Genomic DNA, 25,988 nt, shown 5'->3' with positions numbered 1-25,988 from the left:
ACTAAATTGTCCAGGCTGGCCTTGAACTTCTGGTCTCACTGCTTCTGTTTTCAGAGTAGCTAGGATTCCAGGCTTGTGCCTCCAGACCAGGCTCACCTGTCTTTACCATTAATAATTGGACTCCAAATAGCTTAGGTCTGCTGGGGCTCTATTTTAAACTTCCACCACCCTTATGTTTTCAGCTCTACTAGTAAATTCTCGCCATGTGTCTAGGCTCAAATTCCTTGTCCCTGGCCTGCCTAGGTTCTGTCTGCCCTCAGATCAGGGCCTGTCTGCCTTCAGATCAGGTAGTCCATTCATCTGTGAGCTAGTAGGTCACAGGCTTCCAGTTGGCTATTTGGGCAGCACAGTCCTCTAGGGAGGGGCTGGGGAGGTGGAGTGGTTCAAGATGGGCCAGAGTCCTGAATGATCTCAGCCATGGACCAAAAGCATTAGAGGAAGAGATTACACAAAAGGAAAGGATTTTATTGTCTCGTTAGGCGATACCCCCGGACGAACCAAGTGGCACAGCGTGACACTGTTCACAGTGTAACGAAGACCCACCAGCCTCCTCCGTCCTTAGGTCAACAACCTCTTCCTCCAGCCCTTAGGTTGGCAGAAGGAGATACCATCATTCCAGGGACACTCAACTGGACCTCTGGCTTGGTCCCTCCCGAGTGGACCTGGTTAAACAGCTGTTCAGAGGGAACTCTGTATAGTCTGAGGCAAAACACAGAATCGAATTAGCGTTCTTGAGCTCCCGGTTTGGGAATGCTCCGGGGAGCATTTGGGCTTGCCACACATTCCAGGACGGAGTACTGCTCAGCGGCAGCTGCCGGGACAGGACGAGCCTGGGTGGTCACTGCCTGCTGGGGTGGGGAAGGACAGAGGCTGTGGGGTTTCCTCCAGGGCCCCCAAGTGAGCTCATCCTCCCCCCTACACCACTGACTTCATAGTCCAAGGCCTTGGCCAAAAGCCCAAGCAGTGTGAGGGTCCAGGGAGATGAGGGTGGGGGGCAGGGCTGCATTCCAGCCCTACCCCCACCCCCAGGAGCCAGAGCTAGAGCTGTAAGCACTGAAACTAAAAAAATGTGTGAGGTGTGAACGGTGCTAGTGGCCGTGGTATTTGCTCTTTAAAGGGTAAAAGCTGCAAGGAAGTAAGGTGTTTTTTTTTCTCTTTCCTTCTCCATTTGCTCTTTGGCAATTCCTTTAGGGAATCCCAGAGGACGTGGGATGATATCATGTCTTCCCACTGAGAACGAAAAATCTCACTGACTCCATGAAATGGAGCTGGTCACGTGTCTCTAACGCAAGTTGTTTTATGTCACATTTAAAGGAAGGTTTAATACTCTTCAATATCCACCAAAAGGAGATTACAGTGCAGGATGATCATGTAACATGACCTCACTGCTCAGCATGGCAAATATTCAGAACACACAAAGTCCGAGGATGGATATTAGAAGTAAGAAAGATACAAAAGAAGTCTGCTTAAAAAAATAACAGCCAAAAGATGTCATAATTGATCATACTCAAATCTAAGTAATGGTGGTCTAGGTAACCCTCTGGACAAATGCTTCAGATGCCCGTCCTTTAACCGGAAATGAGCTCATGCGCAGCTGCCTAGAGTGTGTGCACAAGAGATGCTCCAGAGTACACAGGCCCACGGGGACAGACGCTCGGCTGGCTCTTTGTTGTTCTATAGGCACTTTGTATGTGTCTCCGCCTTCTCGTTACGTTTGAGAGTTACTTCTTTGGAGGTGGGACATTTTCTTCGAAGAAGCCCTGGTTGACCACATTCCCTGCTGGGAAGTACCTGGCCACCACAAAGGAGGACCCATCACTTGCAGACGCCTTCCCTACGCCTATCTTCTTTGTATTCTTCCATACCATGGCTGTGAAGTGTCCTGTGGGAGACAAGAGAGGAGCAGTGATGAGTCAGCAGAACCCTGAAAAGGATGCTTCGGGGACCCTCAGAGTCCTGCATGCTCTGGTCAGGCTCAGGCAGTAAGATATTTGCAGATGCCAATCACGAAGAAGAAACAAAGCACGTGGCAGCATGTCCTGCCCATCGGCCACACAGACCTCAGCCACCTCAACACTCTCTCACGTTCTTTCTGAGATCACCATGAAGCATGGTGGTCCAGCACCCGTGACGTCAGCTTACCAGCTTTCAATGGTGCCCCCAAACTGAACTCTTTATTTTTTAGACTTTTAAATTTTATTTTATGCATATGAATGTTTTGCCTGCATATGGCTCCCTAGGAGGTTGGAAGAGGGTGTCAGGCCCCCTGGAATTGGAGTTATGAATGGTTGTGAGCCACCATGTGAGTGTTAGGAACTGAACTCTGGCCCTCTGCAAAGGCAATAAATGCCTTTATCCACTGAGTCATCTCTCCAGTCCCCAAACTGGACTCCTTAACCATCTCTGTCTGTTATTTTCTGACTGTTTTGTTTTGATCTGGGCCTTAGTTGACTTCTCAGGAACATTACTACAGTCAATGCCCCTTCTCCCCAAAGCCTCCTCCCTCCCTGAGTTCCATGACACTAGTCTCTTAGTGTCCCTCCCATCTCCATCTTGGGCCTGTAGCTCTGCATCCGCCATCCAGGTGCTCTCTCCTTTTCCTTCTACACTCTGTCCTTCAGGCAGCTTTGTCTTTCCCTGGCTCCCAGATGGATTTCCTCAGTTCAGTTCTCTGCTCTCTGTTCCAGACACGATCACCACACACTTCCACTTGGATGACTCACAGATACGATCTAGCCGAATCTCACTCTTGGTCCCTCCGGATTACTCCTTTGCTGACCTCCCCTCTGTATCACCAGCATCTTTGTGCACGTACCCGAGGGATGAACCCGCATCCTTCCCTCTCTTGGATATTCCTCACAACAGCCTACCGCTAATTCCCAAGGAACTCAACTCTAAAATCTGGCTCAACTATATTCTTCCCAAACCTTGCTTTCATTCATAGTTTCTCTCTTGGAATGATCTCCTGACTGTTCTTGGCTCCACTTCCGTCCTCTCTCACTCATTCGTCACTGTGAGAATGGGAAATGCACTGTGAATGAATGGGGAAGATAATGAATTGGATCATTCTGAGACATAAGTCTTATCTACTTAACTCTTCCGCTCCCACTTGCACCTGGAATGAAAGCTCACACTTGGCTTGGTGGCCTCCTTCCATTCCCGGAGCTCAGCAGGCTGCTTCCCATTGAGAACCCCTGTGGGATGAATGAACCCTTGCTCCAATCAGCCTACATGTGGATTTTTTTTCCCAATACTTGGACTTGAACCCAAGACTGTACCTGTCAGTAAGCAGTCTACCACAGTAGACTCCCAGCCCTTGGGGGCTCTTCTACTGAGTAACCGTTCTTGTCCCTTAGGTCTCTGACTAAATGTCACTTGTTTAAATAAGACTTACACAATCACCCTTTCCTTTACCAAACATCTCCCTCCCGACCCTGACCACACCCTGCCTTTTCCCTTCTCCGTTCCTACTGGCTCCTTCACCTCTGGCCCTCACATGGCCGAGAACAAGTTGTTGTTGTTGTTTTGTTTTTACAGAGTTGGAGTTCATTGAAGATGTTTTAAGTTAGGCTTAAACACGAAGGTTAAGTGGAAAAGGAGATGCCCAGAAGAAATCCAGGCACCCTCAGGAGCGTGGGCTTCTCAAAGAGAAAGTCACCGAAAGGAAGACGCACACACCCGAGAATGGGCACGGCTCTCCATGGGGGTCACAGTCCACTGAATGTGGCCGGTATGTAAGAAAGATGGCGAGAAGGGAGACGTTACGCTCTTAGAGTTAGGAAAGCAGGCTTAGAGGGGAAACTGCTAGCAACTTCAATGATTCTTTTTTTTTTTTTTTTTTTTTTTTTTTTTAAAGACATGGTCTCTGTATCTCAAGGAAGCCTCATATTCAATAAGTAAGCAAGAATGACCTTGAACTTCTGATCGTCCTGGCTCTCCTCTCCTTTTACAGCAATGTCAGCACGCCGGCTTTTATGCAGTACTGGGGATCAAACCCAGGCCTTCCTGTGTGGCACACAGGCACTCCTACCACCACACCCAGCTTCCGTGGTGCCGGGGATTGAGCCCAGGGCCTCAAGTATGCGAGGCCAGCCCTCTGCCAACTGAGCTGTGTTCCTACCCACTGATTTCCATTCTTACTTCCTCTTTGGCCCTCACTGGCTTTGAACTCAAAGACTGGGGCTCTCTTCCTGCCACTGTGCCTGGTTCACACTTATTTTTTTAAATTTAAAATCACATTTGTCACCAGGCCTGATGGCACACACCTTTAATTCCAGCACTCAGCAGGCAGAGGCAGGTGACTCTCTGAGCTGGAGGCCAGCCTGGTCTACATAGAGAGTTCAAGGACAGCCAGGGCTGTGCAGAGAAACCCTGTCTTGAGAAACAAAAGCTAAAACCAAGCAAAACAAAAATTCCATCTGCCTGTGAGTGAGTGTGTGTGTGTGTGGGGGGGGGAGGGTCACAAGCATACCTCAGAGAGAACACCTTCAGGAGGCAGTTCTCTCCCACCGAAACTCAGGTGGTCATCTTGTTGGCAAACGACGCTAAGCCATCTCACAGGCCCATCATTTAAAAAACTTGAAACTCCAGCATTTAGGAGGCAGAGGCAGGAAGATCATGAGCTCTAAATCATCTTGGAGTAGGTGACAAATTCAAGCTTCCTTCAGCCATACAAAGAAATCCTCTCTCAAAGATTTATTGTTTTTAAACAAAAGAAGAACTGCCAAGTTATGATTCTAAATCTTTCCTCATCTTTAACCTTGTATTGACCGCGGCGCTATAAACTCTGGTTTTCAGCTCTGAACAGCCTGGTCCCCTTGGTTGTTCTGCTATGGATCACAGCTCCAGGCACTGGGCAGCCTCGCCAGGCAGTTCTGCTTCTCTGGTTGCCTCTTGGCCAGGGCTCAAGCCCTTTCTCCCACAGCCTTCCCTAAAATGACCACAGGCTTTGGCCATTGACCATCTCTCTCTCGGTTTTTCCCAGAGAAGAAGGAAACTTCCATCACCCACTGGTTGCCAAGCAACTGGCTGGACAGAACGTGTGCATCGGTGGCGAGATGCCCGAGGCAGCTTCTTCTTAAGGGAGGAAACTGAGCAATCTTCTCTGTGGAGGTTTCCGTTCCACAGATAATCCCGTTATGGTATTTAGAGGTATTTAGAGATGAGGTAAGGGACACAACTTCCTTAGCAACATCAGACGCACACCGGTTTCTAACACTAACTTCCAACAGTTCCTTCTTCTTTTCTTCTTTGTCTCCACCCCTTAAAGGGATCACATCCTCTTTCTGGCTGAGGACTGAAACTTCCTAGAATATGCCTTTGAAAACCTCACCGAACCTATTACAGTATATCCTTGCAAAGAAATAATGTGCTAAGATAAGAAAGGATGAGACAATTTCTTTACTGGTATGAAACAACCTCTGACAGTGCAAAAGAGGACACACACACACACACACACACACACACACACACACACACACACACACACAACTCAGAATCACTTTAGGCTAATACACAAGAAACCAGAAGCTTACATCGCTTTCATAACTGTGCCATGTCAGGTTAGTCCTCACTTAGAATAAATAAATCTACTCACTCAAACAGGACAGAACAAAATAACTAAGGAGTGTTTTTCTCATGCAGCACATAGCAGGGACGAGTAGGCTTTATCATGAAAGGCTGGCTGGGGGAGGGGCTGTCAGTCCAAGCAGACATCAGGTATTTCACAGACCTTTCACCTATATGAACTCAGGCCGGGGAACCCCAAAACACTATGCAGCAAGAAGCTAGGAACTGAGAGACTGGAGCAGGACGGGCCTGAGTCTGGAAGGTTCCGGAAGCCTCAGTTCTACAGCACCAGACAAAGCTCCACTCCTGCCTGAGGCCCAAGGGTCATTTGTTCCCAGCCTTGCACAGGCTCTCTTGGTGTAGAGGCCGTGGAACAGGCACCGCGTAGGAACAGAAGACACGAGAAAAGCCTTCCTCTTTGTAGGCCTCAGTCTCCTCCTTTGCTAAATGGGCAGAACAAGGCCCTGCGCTCAGCCGCCTTGGAGGCTGGTGTGGCTGGGGATACAACCACTTGGTAAGCATCAGGCGGTGCCACGCGCAGCTCCAAGATCCGGCGGCACGCGTCTGCTTGCTCAAGCGCCTCATCCCTGGGGAAAGCGAGCTATGAAATGAAAGTCTCTGGACACCATCTGTATTAAAAGGCGACAGGGTTCTGCCTACACGTCCTTAATCACTGTTCCCTCCTCCTCCTCATTCAGTGGCCAGGTCATTGTCATCTGAAGCTCTGGCAGCTGCTTTCTGCTCTTCAGCCTGGCAACCTTGGCGGGGGTGGGGAGGTGGGGGGTGGGGGGTGGAGGTGGGGTGGATGGGGAGGTGGGGGGGGGCTAACGGAACAAGAAATGTCCCAAGTCTGCACTTAGAGTTACAAGAATCCTTCCTGGACAGGGTGAGCAGTAAGCCACAGGAAACAGTGAGAACATGTCACTTCCTGCTTCTGAAGAAACTCTCCAGGGGGTGGAAGGCCCCAAGTGGCTCTACCTTTACATAGATGGGATGGTGGGGTAGGGGTTGGGGTGGTGAGGAGAAACCCCCCCCCCTTTCTCTGGTGCTTTGAATCAGACACACATTCCTTTCTACCCTGTCCCAGGCTAAGGAGGGGTCTGAGTCACTTCTTAGGAAAGACAAGGGAGGGCGGTGAGGCCAGAAAATGGGGCCCTCGGAGCCCAGACCTTAAGAAGATGGAGAAGTGGCTCTTCCTCAGCACTGGTGCAGAAAGCCTGCCTGGCAGCACTGTGACCCAGCACTAGGGTCGGGAGGGAGCTCTCTGGCTGGCCAGTCCAGTCAAGTTGCTGAGCTCCAGATTCAGTGAAAAACCCTCTCTCAAAAAACCAGGCGGAGAGCAACTGAGGAAGACATTAGACATTACCCTTCTCACAGAAACATGCATCTTGCCCACACACACACACACACACACACGCATATCTTCACGAACACACTCATACATACACGCTCAAGTTTACTGTTCGCCCTACAGAAGGCCTATAAGGAAGGCGGTCTCCTCCGCTTCTGTGTCAGCAACTCCCAGAAGCACCTGGGAGACACCACGTGTCCTTGGACAGGGGAAGAAGTGACTCCAGTTCACACATCAAATGGCCAAGCTAGGGAGAGCCTGAGCTTTTCTGACTCTTAGACTCACCTGCCACAGCCCAGAATGCAAGAGGGAGGGGAATCCCCCAGTACCCTGAGGTGTGGAGAGTGGGCAGGAAGAGGAGGGAGGTGTGAAGGAGGGGGAGGGGAAGACAGGCCTGGCCCTTTCCTGACTGCCTCTAGGGAGCCACAGCTGTGTGAAGAGAGCAGCTGAGGCAGAAGAAACTCCAGAGGCAGGGTGACTGGTCTGTCAGACATGCTCAGATGCCAGTTCAAGAAAGAAGCACCCAGCTAAAATCCAGGCCCCAGAGAACACGCTGCAGTGAGGAGAACAATACAGTGAGGAGAACACAATGCAGTGAGGAGAACAAACTGCAGTGAGGAGAACACGCTGCAGTGAGAACAATACAGTAAGGAGAGCACACTGCAGTGAGGAGAGCACGCTGCAGTGAGGAGAGCACACTGCAGTGAGGAGAGCACGCTGCAGTGAGGAGAACAATACAGTGAGGAGAGCACGCTGCAGTGAGGAGAACAATACAGTAAGAACACGCTGTAGTAAGGAGAACACGCTGCAGTGAGGAGAACAATACAGTGAGGAGAGCACACTGCAGTGAGGAGAACAATACAGTAAGGAGAACAATACAGTGAGGAGAACACACTGCAGTGAGGAGAACACGCTGCAGTGAGGAGAACACGCTGCAGTGAGGAGAACACGCTGCAGTGAGGAGAACATGCTGCAGTGAGGAGAGCACGCTGCAGTGAGGAGAGCACACTGCAGTGAGGAGAACATGCTGCAGTGAGGAGAGCACGCTGCAGTGAGGAGAGCACGCTGCAGTGAGGAGAGCACACTGCAGTGAGGAGAGCATGCTGCAGTGAGGAGAACATGCTGCAGTGAGGAGAACATGCTGCAATGAGGAGAACACACTGCAATGAGGAGAACACGCTGCAGTGAGGAGAACACACTGCAGGAACACACTGAACTTTGACCTGTCTGCGGGAGTGGTGGTGGGGGAGGGCAGGATCAGCACCCTGGGTACCCTCAGATGAAGAAAGACTACAGGTCTGGGATCGGTGGGCAGGTGCTGGGGAAAGGAAGCTTTGGTTTCTGGGCACTTAAACCAGAGGGCTGTGGATGAGCCAGTGCAGGAGGAAAGAGTCAACCTTCGGAAGACGGCGTTCAGCCCAGGCCCCACTGCCACTCACCCGTCCCCGAGGTGAAGCCAGGCTGCTGGAAGTTGTAGTTCTTGATTTCACTGTACCACCGATCAGCCACTTCCTTTCCTGCACAGAAAAGGCACGTGTAAACTCAGCCGTAAAGTCTACACACTCCCTGCATCTTCTCCCGCAGACCCCAAACCACATTCCGCACCCCGTGTCTGATTAAGCGGTGATGAAGTAAAGCATTGGGGTTACTCCCTGCAGACTCCTGGGGACTCAGGTGAAGACAGACCCTTCGTGGGGATGAGCACTGGCCTGGGGCCAAGCAACGGTCCCCAGATGAGGTAGCCTACATCCTACCACTGAACCGCTGTGGCATTCTGGGCCAGGCCTTTTCTGCTCTGGGCACCTACAATAGAAAGGTTGAGCCGGGCGGTGGTGGCACAGGCCTTTAATCCCAGCACTCGGGAGGCAGAGCCAGGAGGATCTCTGTGAGTTCGAGGCCAGCCTGGGCTACAGAGCGAAATGCAGATCAGGCACCAAAACTACACAGAGAACCCTGTCTCGAAAAACAAACAAACCAAAAAAAAAAAAAAAAAAAAAAAAAAAAGAGTTGAACCCAGTGCATCCCGAGGGCCTTCCAGCAACGGTCTGAACTCCTGGGAGGCTGTCCTCATCCTACCCGGGGTCTGTTTCTAACACAGGCCTGCATAAAAGCAGTTGGTCCAGTAGGCCAAAGGTCACTGCCACCAGAAAGGCGCTCATCTTGAGCATACACTGTCAGCAGTGGTGTGAGGAAGCACTTCCCTGGGGTCTGTTGATCTCAGAGTCAAGAGGAGTCACCTTGGGACCTTGTTACAGTTTAGAGTCTGATCGAAGGAAGTCCTAAGAGGGGCTGTGACTCTTCCTTCCACCAAGTTCCCTATGATTCCCGCTGAGTCCTGAACTACACATCAGCTGTGCCCGGGGACCATTTAAAGAAAGCTGAGGCCCAGGTCCTTCTTCAGCTGTATTGGTTTCTCTGGAGGAGAGACCCAGGGGTTGGAAACATGGAAAAGCTCTCCAAAGACTCTGGTGTGTAACCAGGGGACATCAACCCAAACCTCTTTGTGTAGGAATGGGAGAACTAGGGCCAGAGAGAGTAGGGATTTAATCACGGTGCCCAGGTAGCCAACGCAAGGCCAGGCCAGGCCAGGCCAGCAGCCTTAGTGCCCAATCAAGACTCCCTCTCCCAGCCAGGAGAGGCCACAGCCTGGGCCCAGCGTCTGCAGGCTGAGGAAGGGGCTCAGAGGCCTCACCATCAGCGGCTCTCCGGGTACATAGCTCTTGGGGAGGGGCTGGATGGTGTGTGGGGTGTACTAGGGAAACCAGGCAGCCTGGGGAGGGATCCCCCTGGGAGCTCTGGGGAATGTGAGACTGGGAAGGGGAGGAGTCATTCTCTCCTGGGGTTTGGGGGAGCTCCAGGGATTGTGACAACTTTCACTATTTCCCTAAAAAGCTGCTTCAGAGCCATAGGAGCCCGTGGGGTGGGGCCATTCCCTCCTGGGCCCTGGGCAGAAAAATCATCTTTTCCCTCTTTCTTTCTTTTCTTCTCTCTTTTTCTTTCTTTCTTTCTTTCTTTCTTTCTTTCTTTCTTTCTTTCTTTCTTTCTTTCTTTCTTTCTTTCTTTCTTTCTTTCTTTCTTTCTTCTTCCTTTCTTTCTCTCTCTCTCTCTCTCTCTCTCTCTCTTTCTCTCTCTCTCCCTCCCTCCCTCTCTCCCTCCCTCCCTTTCTTTCTTTCTTTTGAATAAAAGAAAAATGCTCAATTCTTTTCTTCTTTCTGATGATAAAAGTAATATACCTATAGTGTAATAATAATAATAATAATAATAATAATAATAATAATAGTAATAATAATTTAGAAAAAGCGAGGATGCTCCGGTGCCCACAGAACCAGGCTGAAGTTCAGCTGGTGCTGCAGTCTCTGGTGCCCACGCCTCTGAGTTGGACTTCTGCACCCGGAGCTGTCTATCTGACTCATCTGTTCCAGGCTCCCAGCTTCCTGGCTCTGAGCCAGCCACTGAGGTCAGCCCAGGAGCAGATGCTGAGAACTCAGGGGGTTCCTCTCCCTTTCTGGGCCCGTGGCCACACCATCACTGAGCTGCAAAGGGTGTGGTGTCAAAAGGAGTCTGCAGACCTCATCCGAGGTCCAGCTGGGCAGAGAGGCGAGGAGCCGGGAGTGTCCTACCTGTCTGGTCGTAGGATGCCCACGCCAGGTTCTCTCCACACTGGCCACGACTGGACTCTGGGCTGTGCTTGAGGATTCTTGTGCTGGCCAGGGCCTCTGAATACCTGTATAACATGTCTCCTCAGAGCAGGCCCAACCTAGGGACCCTCCACCCCAACCCAGCGTCAGATCTAGATGGCTGAGGCGCCTTCTCTGTCTGGGTTCACCAGAGGGATGGCGGGAACATCATTCCCGTGCCCGGGGCCTCCCGACAATCCCATTTTCAGATGAGCACACTGAAGCTCGGGAGCAAAGGGAACCTGCCTGGGCCAGCAGCAGAGTGGTCCTTAAGCCTGGCTGTATCTGAACCCCAGCCACACCCCTTCGACCACCCTGGACCCCTCCATGACTGCAGAAGCAGCTCCATGACGGGCCCGAGCCCGATCAGCACTGGGGACTCACTGCTGAGCTTCCTGGTTGAGCTTCTTGCAAAGCTTCAGTGGGGGGACACCGTGCTGAGCCCGGTACTCGTTGTGGGCCTTCAGGACCTCGCTATTAAACTGTTTGGAAGCTAGAAAGACAGAGGAATGGAGAACAGCTCAGTGCAGGGGGAAGACCCACCAGAGGTGTATTGGCATGCTTCAGGACACACAGGGACGGACGGCCTCTTCTCCATCCTGGTCCCATGGCCCGGTTCCACACCAATGGCCACCCTGTCTCCATCACCGCTATCGCCTTCCATGCCTCTGCAGATCAGAGCTCTGCGGATGATGTAGGGTCTTCTGGCCATGGTGGGATTTGAACCTTTATCTAAGGCAATGGCAGACCATTAAGCAGAAGTGGGGGAATACGTGATTCGGAGAGTGTTTCTCAAAGATGCTGAGTGGTGCTGAGGAAGGTACAGAGCTGGTCAGACATTTCTAAAGGAAAATGTCTGAAGGTGAGTGGATACCTCAGACTAGATCAGTGGAGTCTGGGAAGGGCTGGAGTCGTGAGCTCAGGGAAGAATAGCTTAGCTAGGGTGCATCAAACCAGTGAAAACAAAGTGGGGGAGAGGGAGGGAAGGAGGGAGAAACACACACTGACACACACCGACACACACACACACACACACACACACACAGAGAGAGAGAGAGAGAGAGAGAGAGAGAGAGAGAGAGAGAGAGAGAGAGAATCAAATACAGCCAGATAAAGAGAGAGGACCAAATAAAGCAGCATTGAGGGTTGGAGTAAGAGGGGAGAATAGAAAAGAACTCGGTGGTGACGGCAAAGGAGGATGTGATCAGCTGGGCGAGGCTGTGGCGAGGGCTGGGGTTAGGGAAATGGGGGACGAAGAGCAGGAAAATCAAGACAAAGCCCACGCTGCTTCAGATCTTAACAGCCCCACCCTTCTCGCTTCTTTCATCCATCCAACGCTTATCCCAAACCATGCATCAGTCCCCTCCAACCAACCACCATTCACCAAATGTCCATCTGCTTTCCATCCATATCCAGCGTCACGCATCTACCCATTTCTCCATTTCCAGCACTTACCATTCACCAATTCATCATTTGTTGGGCAACCACATCCACCCACCCAAGCACTGACCATCAGTTCAGTCCAATTCTAATCTACGTATCAGCTCCCTGAGCACTGTCCCACGTGATGACAAATCCTGACCTCAAAAGCTCACACAGAGAAGGGTGATGGCCTCGTAAGTAGAGAATAGTAGTGGTGCCAGAGGAGCCTGGAGCAAGGAGGGGCCAGGATAAGGTCACACGCCTTAGGAATCTAGGAATCCACCCCTCTCTGTAGACATGGGGTCCTGGGAGGGCTGTGAGTGAACATCACTGGTCCATCTGCAGGAGCCTGTCTCTTGGTGGTGGTAGGAAGGGTGTAACCAGTCATGAAGGAAGTGCTCAGGGCTAACTACAGGCAGGAGAGAGGAAGAAATACAGCTCATGATTGGCGACCACCATGTCCTAGGACTTCCTGACAAATTATAGAGGAAGCAGACTGCCCTTGGGGGCTGTAGGGTCCAGCAAGGCTTTGTAGGAGATCCAGTCTCAGGACCATGTGGTGAAGCAGGGTTGGAAGGGCTCTGAATTGATCTGTGAGGTCTGGGGGAACAGAGATGTGAACAGAGGCAAACATGGTAATAACGACTCAGCCTGAGGCAGAGGGGGAGCTACAACCAGAAATCCTCGTGTCCTGGTGGCCTGCCAGAGAAGGTCCACACCCTTGTGATAGGAAAGGCAGATTTCAGGGCTCCTGAGGTGGAGGAAACAGGTGGTGTTCAGGTGTAGAGTTTGCAAGGTGAAAAACCCTAGGGCTGCTCCGCAGCTGTGAGATCCCACTTGACAGCAGGAGGCACGTTACCAACGGAGCATCTCAAGGGAGAGTTCCGGTTTGCTGATGTGCATCTGGGGACATCAAATCACAGCCTTCCAGAAACCGTGGGGGACAGGAGGTAACAGGAACAAGAGCAACTCCTGGACACAAGTCACAAGCGTGTCTAGTGAGCTAAGGAGCCAGCAGGGATAGTGTGGTAATCAGGACCTTGGGCTCCTAGGCCGGGGGTGCCCCACCCTGCCTTGCACACGTGGTGTCTTGTGAGAGTAGCACACACTGGGCTCTTTATCCTGGAGATCAGACTGGAAGACTGGGGTGGGGGCGGGAGTGCTCTGGGGGGTTCTGGGGTCCTCCAGGACAAAGCTGGGGCTGGCAGATAGAAAGGGCAGGGCGACAGATTTCAGCCAGGAACAAGAAGGTCCTTTCTCCCAGTCAAAATGTTCCTGGAGCTTTAAGGGAAGAAGCCTGAACTCGGGCGGCCCTCAGAAGCGAGGGTCCACCTCAGTACGCCGAGACGTCATCCTTGTCCTCTCTACTCCAAGATAAATAGCAGTGGAAAGCAGTGAAAGGCGACAGTGTGGTCACAATGGGAAGAGGAACAAAAGATCCAGGGGCCGCCACATCCATCTTGGGAGTCCCGACCCAAGGTCTGGGTTTAAAAGGCAGGCGAGTCGTGAATCAGGAAGCCATTCTGCTTCCAGTTGGCCCCATGCAGCAAGCCCTGGCTGGCACGGGGGTTGCAGCCTTTTCCTTCCCCGGCAGGAGACTCCTGGGGACATTCCTTGGGTCCATTGTCCCAGTAGTTAGGTATCTGAAGTCTGCACCACTCTTTAGAAATATGTACTTCTGCCGGGACTGTTCCAAAAGCTTTCTGGAGATTGGGCAGGGCTCCCCGCAAGAAGGGCAGCAAGCTATCTACCGCTGGGGCGTGCAAGCAAGTCCGTCTCCATTCCTTGTCAGATCCCTTCAGGCGTGGGTGAGGGAGATGAGGGACACCGTGGCCTGGACTTCCAGGAGTTTCCCGCCCTTGGGTAAATAGACAGGGTACTAAAACAAGGGCTTGTGGGAGCTGCACGGTTACGGGGAGGAAGGTCCCCATCTGCTTGACAGGCACAGCCAGGGCCACCCTAAACTTCCAGTTCCCATGTCTCAGACAGGCCCCGGAAGGTCTGGCGGGACTCCGTGGGAGACACTTGAGACTCGGTGACACGTGCAGTGTCACAAGAGCTCCCTGGAAAAGGTGTTCCAGGTTCAGGAGGCCGAGGTGGAGGCCAAGGGTTCGGTTATTACTGGGCCCAGGAGACAGGGAGCCGATTCAAGGCAGTTTGGGTGTTGGGGTCTGCCTGCAGTGGACCCCCCTTGCTGCAGCGCCTGCAGGCTCTTAAGCTGAGACATATGCGGCTTCTAAAAACCAGGTCACTGTATTCCCGGCAGGGGGAAGTTCCAGGGGACAAAAGTGAAAGTTCCTGAACCAACACAAGATCCGTGCCAGAAGCTGACGCCAGGCGCAGGCCCCGGCAGGGCCAGGCTCCCTCAGCCAGGGCCTCCGTAAGGGGTCACCCGGCCTCAACAGAGGGCTCTCTTGCTTCCCTAAGCTGGAAGCCAGGGGGCCCTCTGGCCACTTCGGGCTATCTTAGGAGTCCCCACCCACTCCAAGCAGGACAAGAGCTCCAGGGGGCAAGTTATCAATGGTGACCACATCCAGCCGGAGGCACGCCCTACTTCTATAGAAAAACCCGAGAACACAGATAAAGTCAAAGTCAAACCAGCCACCCACAGCCAGGCAGGGCGGGCCCTCCGCGGTCCTACGGTGGAGGAAGGGCAGGGACCCACATTTTATTTTGCTGAAGAGCCAGAAGGAGGGACAGGCAGACCCATCTGCCCTGGGCTCCTGCTTGCTGTCTCCCAGTGGGCCTTGGAGACCTCATCAACCACCTCTTAGGGCATCCTTACCCTACCCACATCCATGACTAGATTGAAAAAAAAAAAGCTCTGTAAGGGAAGTAACCCGCCGGGAATCCCCTGCTGGTCCAGGAGTACCATCAGGAGGGATCTAGACTTGGAGCAAGGCCCTGTCTGAGGCTCTGCCTCTCAGGCCAGGGTCACCAAATGGAGTGGTAGAGATGTCACCTCGGTGACACTCAGGTTCAGGAGGACAGCTGAAGTGAGCAATAGGGGAAGGGAACCCGCATGGACAGCTGCTTCTTACCTCACAGGAGGAAGGAAGGGGAGAAACAGCTACATGTCTTCAGAGCCTCCTCAGAGCTGGGGTGGCAGAGGCTGCAGAGGCTGCCCAGAGCAGAGGGGAGCAAGGCTGGACAGTCTAGGTAGGGCTACTCCATCTCGATCTTTTAGGGGGGCGAGGAGAGTGAAGGAATTCTGAGATCTGTCCTTAGCCCCCCGTACCCCAGCTTTTGGCGGACAGGCTCCTCCCTCAGTACCCCTTCCCTGAGGCCTCATCGTCCTGTATCACTGCCCTCTCCTGACTCCCCACGAAGACTCGAACAGGCCCCTCCATCCTCTTGACAAGAGGCTGGAAAACAAATTGCTCCAGCCTCTGGGACAAAACATGTTTTGCATCTTTAGCAAGAGTAGAAAGTGGACAATCAGAGGGAAGACAGTTTTTCTTTTTTCTTTTTCCAGTCAGGGTTTCTCTGTGTAGCCCTGGCTGCCCTAGAACTCGCTCTGTAGACCAGGCTGGCCCGGAACTCACAGAGATCCGCCTGCCTCTGCTTCCTGAGTGTGCTGGGATTAAAGGAGTGCGCCACCACAGCCTGGCTGGGGAAACAATTTTTGAAGGTATCTTTCAGTTCTTCCGAGCACGGAAATCTGCTAAGCGAGTGAAGGAACGAGGTGCTCACACCAGGTTCGGACAGCGCTAGGACAAGACCCCTGCTGTTTCCGATGGAGCAGTCAGCATCTGGGGCGGTACATGAACGGCCTCAGGTCACCCTGACCCAGCAGGCCCTGGTCAAAGCCCCCCCTCCCCCTCTTCTGCCCCCACTCTTGTACACTTGCTGATTTACATCCGACGCCCCCTTCTCCTGAGGGCAAGCGTAGGCTACCAAGAGTTGCTTCCTTGCCTGTGGGCAAGGAGTCCATTTCTCCAGGCAGGCCTGTCTGAAAGATGACCAAGTACACACGTGGTCCCTGGGTGGCTGAAACTGCCAGATGTGGAGAGGCCTTGCTCAGGCTGCTAAGTGCTAGTCCTGCCCAGCACTAAGATCTGCCCAGAAACAAGTTTCTGCCCCCCGGGGCCCCAGGCTCCCCTCTGTGGACAGAAGATGACAGCTGCGGGTTTCAAGATGGCCTCAAAGCAGGGAAACCTTCCAAACGAGGCTGGCAAAAAAAAAAAAAAAACAGATGAACCGGAACAGCTGGGGTTGCCCTGGCCCACGTGACCTCTCCCTGCAGTGGTCCCAGGGGCTCACCCAGTAGAAAATTCCTGGTCTTCTGCTCTGATATCCTCTGGTGTTTGCAGTCCATTGTCTGAGACACCAAGATTCCTAGAGATGACTGGAGTATGTGTATGGGTCCCCACTAGCCAGAGTCCATTTGGGATGGGGACTGGGGTGAGGGCATGTGGTCAGTGTGCTATGGAAGCATTCAGAAGGCAAAGAGCTAAGTTCTGCGCGCGCGCACACACACCCACACCCACACACACACACCACTCAGATCTAAATTCTAATCCTAATTTGCTCACTTACTGGTCCAGACACTATATAATGAGCAGATGGTAATGACCTAGAGTGCTGTTGAAAAAGGTTAGTAACATAAAAGGCCTAACTTCACTGCCTAGCATACAGCAGGAGGCTAATGACTGGAAATCGTTATTATTCAAGGCAAAGGGCTGTTGCAGTCTGAGGTCCCAGCACACCTGTGGCACAGAGGCCCAGCAGGGAAACCAGGGTTGCGGGCGGGATTGAGAGCTTCCAACACTGGCCCACGCTTTCTAGGTTTGAGCCTTGGCGGCTGTATGGTGACTTCATGGGACTTCTCACACTCACCATGAAGCTCTGGGGGGGTGTCTGAGGTCTAGTCCATAAGGCCAAACCAGGACCCAGACAAGGCAGGGGCTGACTCCTTAGATGGTCTAACTCCTCTGTAAATGGGTGTCTCTTAGAGGCAGCTCCCCAAGGCCTCCGTTGGTGGCCTGGATCTTCAGGGCTGGGTTTGTGGAGAGGTTCACTGGGTCTGAGTCACCCAGAAAAGTCACTTTCTCTTTGGGGAACTTAGAAGAGGCAGACGTGAGTGACTATGAAGGACGGAGGCCTGGACTAGAAGACTAGGGAGTGAGTGGGGGGACACCTGCCTCTGCCAGCTGGAACCTGTTTTCTGCGGTCAGCACCCTCTTTTCATCTCCTCTGCAGTCCGCATCAGCACCATTTTGCAGGCGGACTCACACCTCTGACCTTCCCTCTTATTCCTTACAAGATGTCACCAAGTCTGCCGGGGATAGCCATTGGCAAGACCATCCTCCCTCCTCTCTGGCTCCCATCCTTGCCCTAGGCCACAGCTTCCATGGGCAAAACCCCACGTCGGCACATAGCTGAATGTAGAGGTGGTGAAAATTTTGGCAACAATAAAAGATATCTGAATCTACAACAACTACGAAAACTTGATTCAAAATCAAGCACAGGAATGCATCTGAGGTGTTTCTGATAGTTCTGGGCCAGGCTGTGTGGTCCGTTTCTCTGCAGCCTTGGTTCCGAAGCTACCGTATGAACGCTGTGCACTGCACACACATCATCACACCAGGCACTGGCACTAGCACTTCCTGGGCTAGCTCAGCTCATTTGTTATGAATTTCCATGTCTTTTCTGCACGTACGAAGTGTTCCGCTCTTACAGAAATATAACGGTTTAACTACAGAAAACATAGTATTTTCCTATGGTCATTTCTCAGTCAAATGACTATAGCTTTGGATTGTGTCTTGTTAGAATGCTTTGAAATTTAGTTAGTTACATTTTTTCAGGTCTGCGTGTGGAGGTCAGAGGACAACTTGTGGGAGTTGACTGTCTCCCTCTATCATGTAGGTTACAGAGATCAAATTCAAGTCTTCAGGCTTGGCGGGATGCAGCACCTTTACCCAGTGACCCATTTTGTTGACCCTAGAATGCTTGATTTAAAAAACTGCTGTCGAATTACTCACTTGAGGGTCATAAAAAGGCCCCAAAGAGCTAGGGGTGCAGCTCAGTGGTAGAGTGCTTGCTTGGCACATGTAAGGCCCTGGGTTCAATTCCTAGTACCCCTCCCCCCCAAAAAAATCATTGAATGAATTTTGTCTTGAGTTAGGACAGAAATTCCAATCATAAACTGGGCGTGATAACACACGCCTTTAATCCCAGCACTCGGAAACCTGAGGTGGGTGGATCTCTATGAGTTTGTTGAGATCCTGTCTCAAATATGTGTGTGTGTGTGTGTGTGTGTGTGTGTGTGTGTGTGTGTGTGTGTGTGTGTGTGTGTGTCCTAAAGCACTGTTTTAAAATGCATTTCTTAGAGCAGGGAAACTGGTTTTTGGTAAAATACTTGCCATGCAAGCATGACAATCTAAGTTTGGATCCCCAGCATCCCTGCTTAAAAACAACAACAAGAAAACAAAACAATAACTGGGCACAGCAGCCATGTCTGTAATCCCAGAGCTAGAAAGGAGAAAGGGGGCTCACTGGCCAGCTAGTCCAGCTGAGTCAGCCAGCTCTGGTTCAGAGAGACCTTGTCTCAAAAGATAAAAAGCAACTGAAGTTGACACCCACCCACCTCTGGCTCTCTCTCTCTCTCTCTCTCTCTCTCTCTCTCTCTCTCTCTCTCTCTGTCTCTGTCTCTGTCTCTGTCTCTCTCTCTCTCTCTGTCTCTGACACACACACACACACTTTACACACAGAACATACACACATAATAAAATAAGTTTCTGTATGATTTATTATCAGTAAGCAGTTGATTTGTATACTTGTTTAATATGCCTATACACCTGGAGTTATATAACCATTTGTTGGGTGAGACTACTTCTTTCGTAAATAGAGAGAGTTTCAGAAGCCGGGCCCTAGGTGCCTGCACCCTTGCTGTCTAGGGAGGCAGGCTCTCCACTCCCTGCCTCCCTCCTCTCCCCTCTGATCCTCCACTCGGCCACAACACTGGTCCTGCCCTGTTCAGCCAGCGGCACCCCATAGCCCATAAGATGACTTAGGCCCTCCCAGGACCCTCCAGAACCAACCACTTTCCTCACACTCCTTTATGGTCCCTCACAGGTGAGGTCTCCCTCCAGTGCCTCCCCCACCTCCCCTCACTCGCAGATCTTGGAGCTTGGGTCATTTCCCACCCCTTACGGAGTCTTCCCCCCCCCTTTATTTATTCATTTCACAAAGGAACATTCCTAAAGATTGGGCTGTCCCTCCACTGCACCCGGTCCACAGCCTGGAGAGAGGACAGATGGTAGAGGGAGGGAGGGGACATGGAGAGAGATGGGGGGAACAGGTAGAAGGATGATGTCACAGGTGCAGCTCTAGAAAGTTGTACCTTAGAGCAGGGGCTGGAAACAACCAATTAAAATGTATCTTTAGGGCTGTGGTGGGGGTGGGGCGGGGCGGGGCGGGTGGTTTGCCTTTAACCCCAGCACCAGAGAGGTAGAGAGGCAGGTGGATCTCTGTGAGTTTGCAATCAGTTTGGTCGACATAGTGAGTTTCAGGCTAGACCAAGGTACATAGTGAGACCCTGTCTTAAAGCAGTAATAGCAACAATAAATATCAATAAAATGAAATGTAGTTTTAGAGAGTCCCTGGACTGCCTCCTAAGTCTAGAGAGGAAGGGGTTAATTTTCCACGTAGAGATGTCAAAAGGTCTTCTCTCACATCCATCATTTGTCCCATCACCGATGACCTTTCATCTCGTTCTTTTAATCATGTGACATCTTCTTCCTGTCCACTGCAAAGGCTCTGGGGGGTCATATGGACCACCCTCTTTGTACAGATGGGTAAACTGATGCCCAGAGGAACACAAAACCTTTCTTCGCACCACATAGCAAATGATTAACAGGGCCAGCATTGAAAGCCAAGCCTGTCGCTGAAGTTTAGGACCAGGCCAGAGAAGGGCAGTCCTGTGCATCTCTTGAGTCTAGGTCCTAGAGGGTAGACCCAAGAAGGGACCCAGCCTTCCTCAGCTGAGCTGACAGCCCATTGATGCCATTGTTTTTTTAGAGCAGTGGTTCTCAACCTTCCTATCACTGCGACCCTTTATGTTGTGGTGACCCCCAACCATAACATTATTTTCATTGCTACTTTATAACTGTAATTTCACAACTCTTGTGAATCATGACGCAAATAGCTGTGTTTCTGATAATCTTAGGCGACCCCTGGGAAACGGTGGTTCCACCCCAAAGGGTTGCGACCCACAGGTTGAGAACTACTCATCTAGAGCCTCCTGTGAGGCAGAAATGATGTCCCAATAAATAGAAAGCCTTGATGCCCAGGAGGGAGAAGTCTGGGAGAAGTAGATCCATCGCCCAACACCTGTCCCTTGTCCACGCAGGAGTGAGGGCAGATGATACAGGGTGTGGGCTGTCCCTCTGAGGGAGGAGGGCGAGATTAGGGATGGGATCCCCTTCACAGGAGTAGAGCACAGAGGATGGGGAGTTTCAGGCTGGATGATGGGAGTGTTGAAGACTGGGCCCCGACACCCAGGGGAAGGGGCCTGAGTGCCTGCCAGCCAGCACAGCTGTGCGGCAAAGAGGGTGGCGCCAGTGGCCAGGGGGCCTGACAATGGGGTGGGAGAGAGCGAGCAGGGAGCAACGGGAGATCTGGTTTTCAGAAATTTCATCCTTACAGTCACAGTGGTGAGGATGGGCAGAGACCACAGGGGGAGCGGATCTGCAAAGCACCCAACCTGGGGCTCTCACCCGGGAGATGAGCCCAAAGAGAACGAAAAGGATTCTCAGACCCGCCCTTAGTGGGATGGGACCGGACTAGCTGCTTCACAGTCAGGGGTGCTGTCACAGTTTGGTGACTTTTTCCAACTGTAACTTTGTCCTCCTCTGGAAACAAAGCAAAGCCACGCCTCGGCAGACTCAGAGAGCTATCCCCATCAGCGCTTGGAAACCCTCCCTGACGCAATCCCTGGCTCGAAGCCAGAGGGACCCTCCATCGCTTTCCCCCTCTTTCTTTCTCTCCCTCCCGGTGGTCTTTCCGCTACCTCCGCTCCCGAGTTGAACCAGAAACAGCCCCAGCTGCGCCTCTGGGCGCCTTGCCCCGCGCTCTCCATCCCCACCCAGGGGTCAAGCTTTGCAGCGAGAGCGGCGGGAACATCCGAGGGGCTCCCAGGGGACCAGGCCCCAGGCGGGGCAGGGTGACGGCGAGTGTCCCCGGAGCCATCCCTGCACCCCGGCGGGCTGTACGGGCGGCTCACCTGACTTGCCCATGGCCGGTTGTGTGTGCGCTCCTCTGCTCCGCCGCCGCTGCGCTGCGCCGGGTGGCGGGTCCCAGCAGCTGGCCCGGGCCAGGAGGGGCAGGGGCGGCTGCAGCCACTCCCCCGGCGCCGCCCGGCCCCGCCTTATAAGGCAAGGGCAGCTGCAGGCGGAGGCGCGGGGGGCCACCCCTAGAATTCACATGGCTTGGGGGGATTCCGCCGCTGGCGAGGGCGGTCCAGATGTGGACGCGGATGCCGGTTCAGAGCGGCCTCTCTCCCCCTGGCTGAAAGCTCGCGTGAGACCTAGGGGAGCCTGCGCCTTCCTGGTGGTTCCCCATGGCTCCTGCGCGACACAGGCGTCACGAAGACTGCTGTGCTCACTGTGGCCTGGCGAGGTACGGTTCCCGCCGGTGCCACCAGGGGTCGGTACCCTTCCAGTCTCGGTCTTGGGGGACACTCCCGCCCCCAGTGTGCTGCCTCCTCTCCTCTGCTCCAACCGCGTCTTTCTAGGACCCTTCCGCTACGCGACCCGGGCTGTAACTGAACACGGCCAGCCTCTCCAGCTCCAGCCGCCCCAGGGAGGTGCGCACAACCCGACTTGGACCTGTCTGTGCTCTTGACCCTCACTGAGACCAAGCCAAATTCCCCACCCTTGAGTCTGACTCCAGACGTGCATCCTCACCTCTCTAACTGTATTCCACGGTCCTGTCCAACCAGATTCCCCAAACGTTCCTGGATTTTCTCACCCATCCCTCGGCAGGAATTGCCGCTGACTTGGCCCTCCCAGCCTGTACTCTGGGGGCTGTCGGTTTCTTCAGATCTCAGCAGCCCTTCCCTTCGCCAATCTTAGGACAGAACACACCTGACATCGGAGACACGGGCTCAGCTTCACCCCTGAGAAGAGCACCAAAACAAGACACAACCTAATAAGCTCCCCGTGCCACGGGAACTCGTCCTCACTGGTGGGCCAGAGGATTGGAAGCCCTTGTGGAAGATAAGTGTTCAGGCTTTTCCGTTAGGACTGGCGAGTTGGCTGGGTGGTAAAGGCACTTGAGGCCAAACTCCAAGTTCTGAGTTGGATTCCTGGAAGGAACACAGTGGAAAGAGAGGACCACTCTTGAAAGCTGTCTTCTACACAGGGATGGTGGTGCCCCCTCCCCACGTTGGCATCGTCTAAACTGAGTCTCAGTTTATTCAAAACACGTCTTTTTCTCATCATAAAAGATTTAAAGACTGTTTTAATAAATGGGGACTGAATTGAACTGATTCAAAGAGGACAGAGTTTGCTCTCTTTCTCTCTCTGTCTCTGTCTCCCTCTGTCTGTCTGTCTGTCTACATATATTTTAAAAATACATTTATTTGGGCCAGGCATGGTAGCACACGCCTTTATTCTCAGCACTTGGGAGGCAGAAGCAGGCCGAGCTCTGTGAGTTTAAGACCTGCCTGGTCGCCGGCAGTGGTGGCACACGCCTTTAATCCCAGCACTCGGGAGGCAGAAGCAGGCAGATCTCTGTGAGTTCGAGGCCAGCCTGGGCTACCAAGTGAGTTCCAGGAAAGGCACAAAGCTACACAGAGAAACCCTGTCTCGAAAAACAAAAAAAAAAAAAAAAAAGAAAAAGAAAAAAAAAAAAAAGACCTGCCTGTCTACATAGTGAGACCTTATCTTTAATTTTGTGTGTGTGTGTGTATTTTCGGGGTGGGGTGGGGTGATGTATGTTGAGTGTTTGAGTGTCGTGGTGTATGTGGAAGTCACAGAACAACTGGTGAGAACCAGTTCTTTCCTTCCACCACGTGAGTCCTGGGGTCAGGCATGGCAGCCAGCGCCTCACCAACTAGTTTATTTTCTCTCCTTTATTTGATTTTTTTTGAGGCAGGCTCTCCTGTGGCCTTGGCTGGAGCTCCTGTGAAGCATGACTTTGAAGTTCTGATCTTCCTGCTTCCATCTCCTCACGCCGTGACTACAGGCTACATCCCTAGCTGTCCACACTCTCTGAACTAAAATGCATTGTTTTAGGTTACTGTTTGTTAGACGGTCTCAGTGTACAGCCAAACTAACCTCACATCACCATACTCACTCAGGTGCCCGATCTCAGGTCAGGGCTGCACCACACCTGGCCGGAACCTGTAGTGCTGAGTTTAGATGTACCCAGTAGGTCAGCACAGAGCTGCACACGGAGCTTCTCTTCCTCCCCCTCTGTCCATGAGACACACTTACTGCCTCCTAGCACTTCCAAAGAGGAGCAGAGTGGATACTGGTGCCCATCTGACGTGAAGGACTTTTAGTGCTGGGTAGGGATTCTGACTCCGTCTGTTCCCTTCTCCCGACAAATTCCCACTGAAATAATCAAATGAACGCAGGAGGGGTCCCTATCACACGTAGGATCTCTAGAAAGGTATTTCAGAGGAACCAGAATTGCAAGGCTATGAGGAAATAGCTAAGCACAAAGGAGTCATCCACCGTATGCGGAAGACAACGTCAGGAGCCACCAGTCTCCCGTCCACCTTGTTCAGAAGTGAGTTCAGAAGGAGAGGGCCAGAGACCTGGCGAGCTAAACTCCTGCCTCTGTGGCATCTGAAGAGTCTACAGTCGGTGAGTTGTGGGCTCTGTAAACTGGCTTTGCCAGCAGCCTGCCAGCAGTGTGCCAAATGGACTTAGGCATGGTCCAAGCTGATTTCTACTAAGGACAACTGGGTGGCTGGAGAGGGAGGTGCTGCCTCGGCCAGAAGACAGACAAAAGACAAGCCATAACAAAGGGAAGACACCAAGAAGAGGGAGGAACTCAATTCATGTTTTGTCACCTAGCCCAGGCTGGCCTCAAACTAGCCACATAGCCGAGGATGGCCTCGAACTCCTTACTCTCCTGACTCCAACCCCCAAACAATTTAACATTTTTCCTGAGGGTGTAGCTCAGTGGTAGAGAATACTCAGCACAGGGAAGCCCTGGGTTTGCCCCCCATCATCACTAAGCAAGCAGGAGAGTTCCCATTGTCTTCCGAAGCTTGTCAGGTCTGGCTCTTACACTAAAGCTTTGTCTTGCATTTTGGTTATGCGAGCATGTGGAGCCAGCCTGCGGTCTGCTTCTGTTGTTGTCTTTATCTATTAAAATATGGTCAGCCCAGTGCGCCAGGTCCTTTCTATTTTGCTCTTTCTCCTCCTCTACCTCTTCTTTGTGTAAAGCAGATAAGGACCTTCCCAGCACTATGGACCTCCCTACGAGCACGTGCTTGTTACAAGGCTGTCCCTCCCTCTCTGGAAGAGAGCAAACACACGAAGTGCCCGATAAGGAGCATGATTCCAACTCCATGAGTGTGAAATGCCTCGGATGCTCTACTAACAGCTCGCTCTCAGCCAGCACCAACTTAGCCTTGTGTGTTGGCTGCTCCACCGTCCTCTGGCCACAGGCAGGAAAGCGAGGCTGAGAGGAGGAAGCTCCTGCAGGGCAAACAGCACCCAAAGCACCTGGGCCAGTGGGAATAGAGTCCAACACACACATTTTGGATAAGAAAACAAGACAACACAGCAAAAGGAGACCGTGTCAGCGGGCCACACTGGGGAGAAGGAAGGGTCTGTGATGTCCTCAGCCCCCGGACCCTCTTATCACACAGGTTTAGGTTCAGTAGAGGCCAAGGTGTGTGTAACTAAGCAGTCCTTACTGCAGGCCCTGTCTCCAGTCTCCCCCCGCGCCCAAACCAGTTCCTCTCGGGTCAGCACCTGAACTAGCTACTTCTCTATTGCTTGATGTTACACCGTGACCAAGGTGATTCACAAAAGAAAACACCTAATTGGGTTTACAGCTCCAGAAGGTCAGAGTCCATGATGGCGGAGCCAAGGTGTGGCGGCATGGACAGCTGAGACCTAACATCTCAAACCTTAAGTGGGACACAGAGAGCATATCAGTTTGCCTCACGGACTTTGAACCTCTTTTATCTGAAAATAAACATTTATGACTTTTATCATCTTGATAAGTTGACCCTACCCCTCACCCCAGAAATTAAACTCAGGGACTCATGTATGCCTGGCAAGCGTTCTACCACTGAGCTATAACCCTGGCCCAATAAATTAGTTCTTCTATCATTCAAAAAGATGTCTGCCTCTCACTCTCTGCCTGTGAAATGTGTGTCTGATGTTAGTGCAGTCAACCAGCTTGCCTCCAATGAGTGAATAGGTTTGTTGGTCTGTTGTCGTGCTGGTGAATGAACTTGGTGCCTTGCACATGCTAGGCCAGCTACCTCTGAACTGAATTATCCCCAGTCCAGGTCATCTCAGTTTTATCTTTTTACTTTTTTTTAATTTCAATAAGTTCAGAAGACAGTTACTATCCACAGCAAAAAAAAAAAACAAAAACAAAAACAAAAAAAACCCAGTTACTTTTATGATTTGTAAAATTAACCTTTGCTGGCGTAAAACTTGATCTGGATATATTTTCAAAGTGTACTGCCTACCTTCTTCATTACCAAATCCTTGATTAGAAGCAACTTCAGAAAGACGTGTCTATCCTCGGTAGTTAGGGGACACGGACTCCTCAATCCATTCCTGTTAGGAAGGTATGGCAGGAGGGAGGCTGCCGATCCCACAGCAAGCACAGTGAGGACGCGGAGAGCGAGCCGGAAGTGGGGGCTGGACTTCCTCCAGGAAGCTCCTGCACCTCTCCACTGATCACCCCCAGCAGGAGACCGAGTGTTCAGATGCACAGGCCCGTGGAGGACATTCCACTTTGAAACCACAGCCACGGTGTGGAGTCCG

At 52.1% G+C, this 25,988-nt stretch overlaps 1 protein-coding gene across 1 annotated transcript; it reads right to left on the bottom strand.

Moving 5' to 3' along the window:
• Nucleotides 1–444: 444 nt before the first annotated feature.
• On the bottom strand, nucleotides 445–22,109 carry Glipr2 (GLI pathogenesis related 2). The gene is made up of 5 exons (XM_006986023.4): nucleotides 21,245–22,109; nucleotides 10,981–11,089; nucleotides 10,540–10,643; nucleotides 8,359–8,436; nucleotides 445–1,882 (listed from the first exon to the last, which is right to left on the bottom strand). Exons 1-5 carry the CDS (start codon nucleotides 21,255–21,257, stop codon nucleotides 1,722–1,724), a joined length of 465 nt encoding a protein of 154 aa, XP_006986085.1. The 5' UTR covers nucleotides 21,258–22,109; the 3' UTR covers nucleotides 445–1,721.
• Nucleotides 22,110–25,988: the final 3,879 nt, after the last annotated feature.

The sequence above is a fragment of the Peromyscus maniculatus genome, chromosome 2 (assembly GCF_049852395.1).
Source record: "Peromyscus maniculatus bairdii isolate BWxNUB_F1_BW_parent chromosome 2, HU_Pman_BW_mat_3.1, whole genome shotgun sequence".
Lineage (NCBI taxonomy): Eukaryota > Metazoa > Chordata > Mammalia > Rodentia > Cricetidae > Peromyscus > Peromyscus maniculatus.
This window is presented reverse-complemented; position numbering and strand designations above follow the sequence as displayed.

Coding starts and splice junctions, on each gene's coding strand:
- Glipr2 (XM_006986023.4), bottom strand. Junction 10,644..10,980: donor CTCAACCAGGAAGCTCAGCA/GTGAGTCCCCAG, acceptor CATGTTATACAG/GTATTCAGAGGCCCTGGCCA. Junction 1,883..8,358: donor TGGCTTCACCTCGGGGACGG/GTGAGTGGCAGT, acceptor TGTCTCCCACAG/GACACTTCACAGCCATGGTA.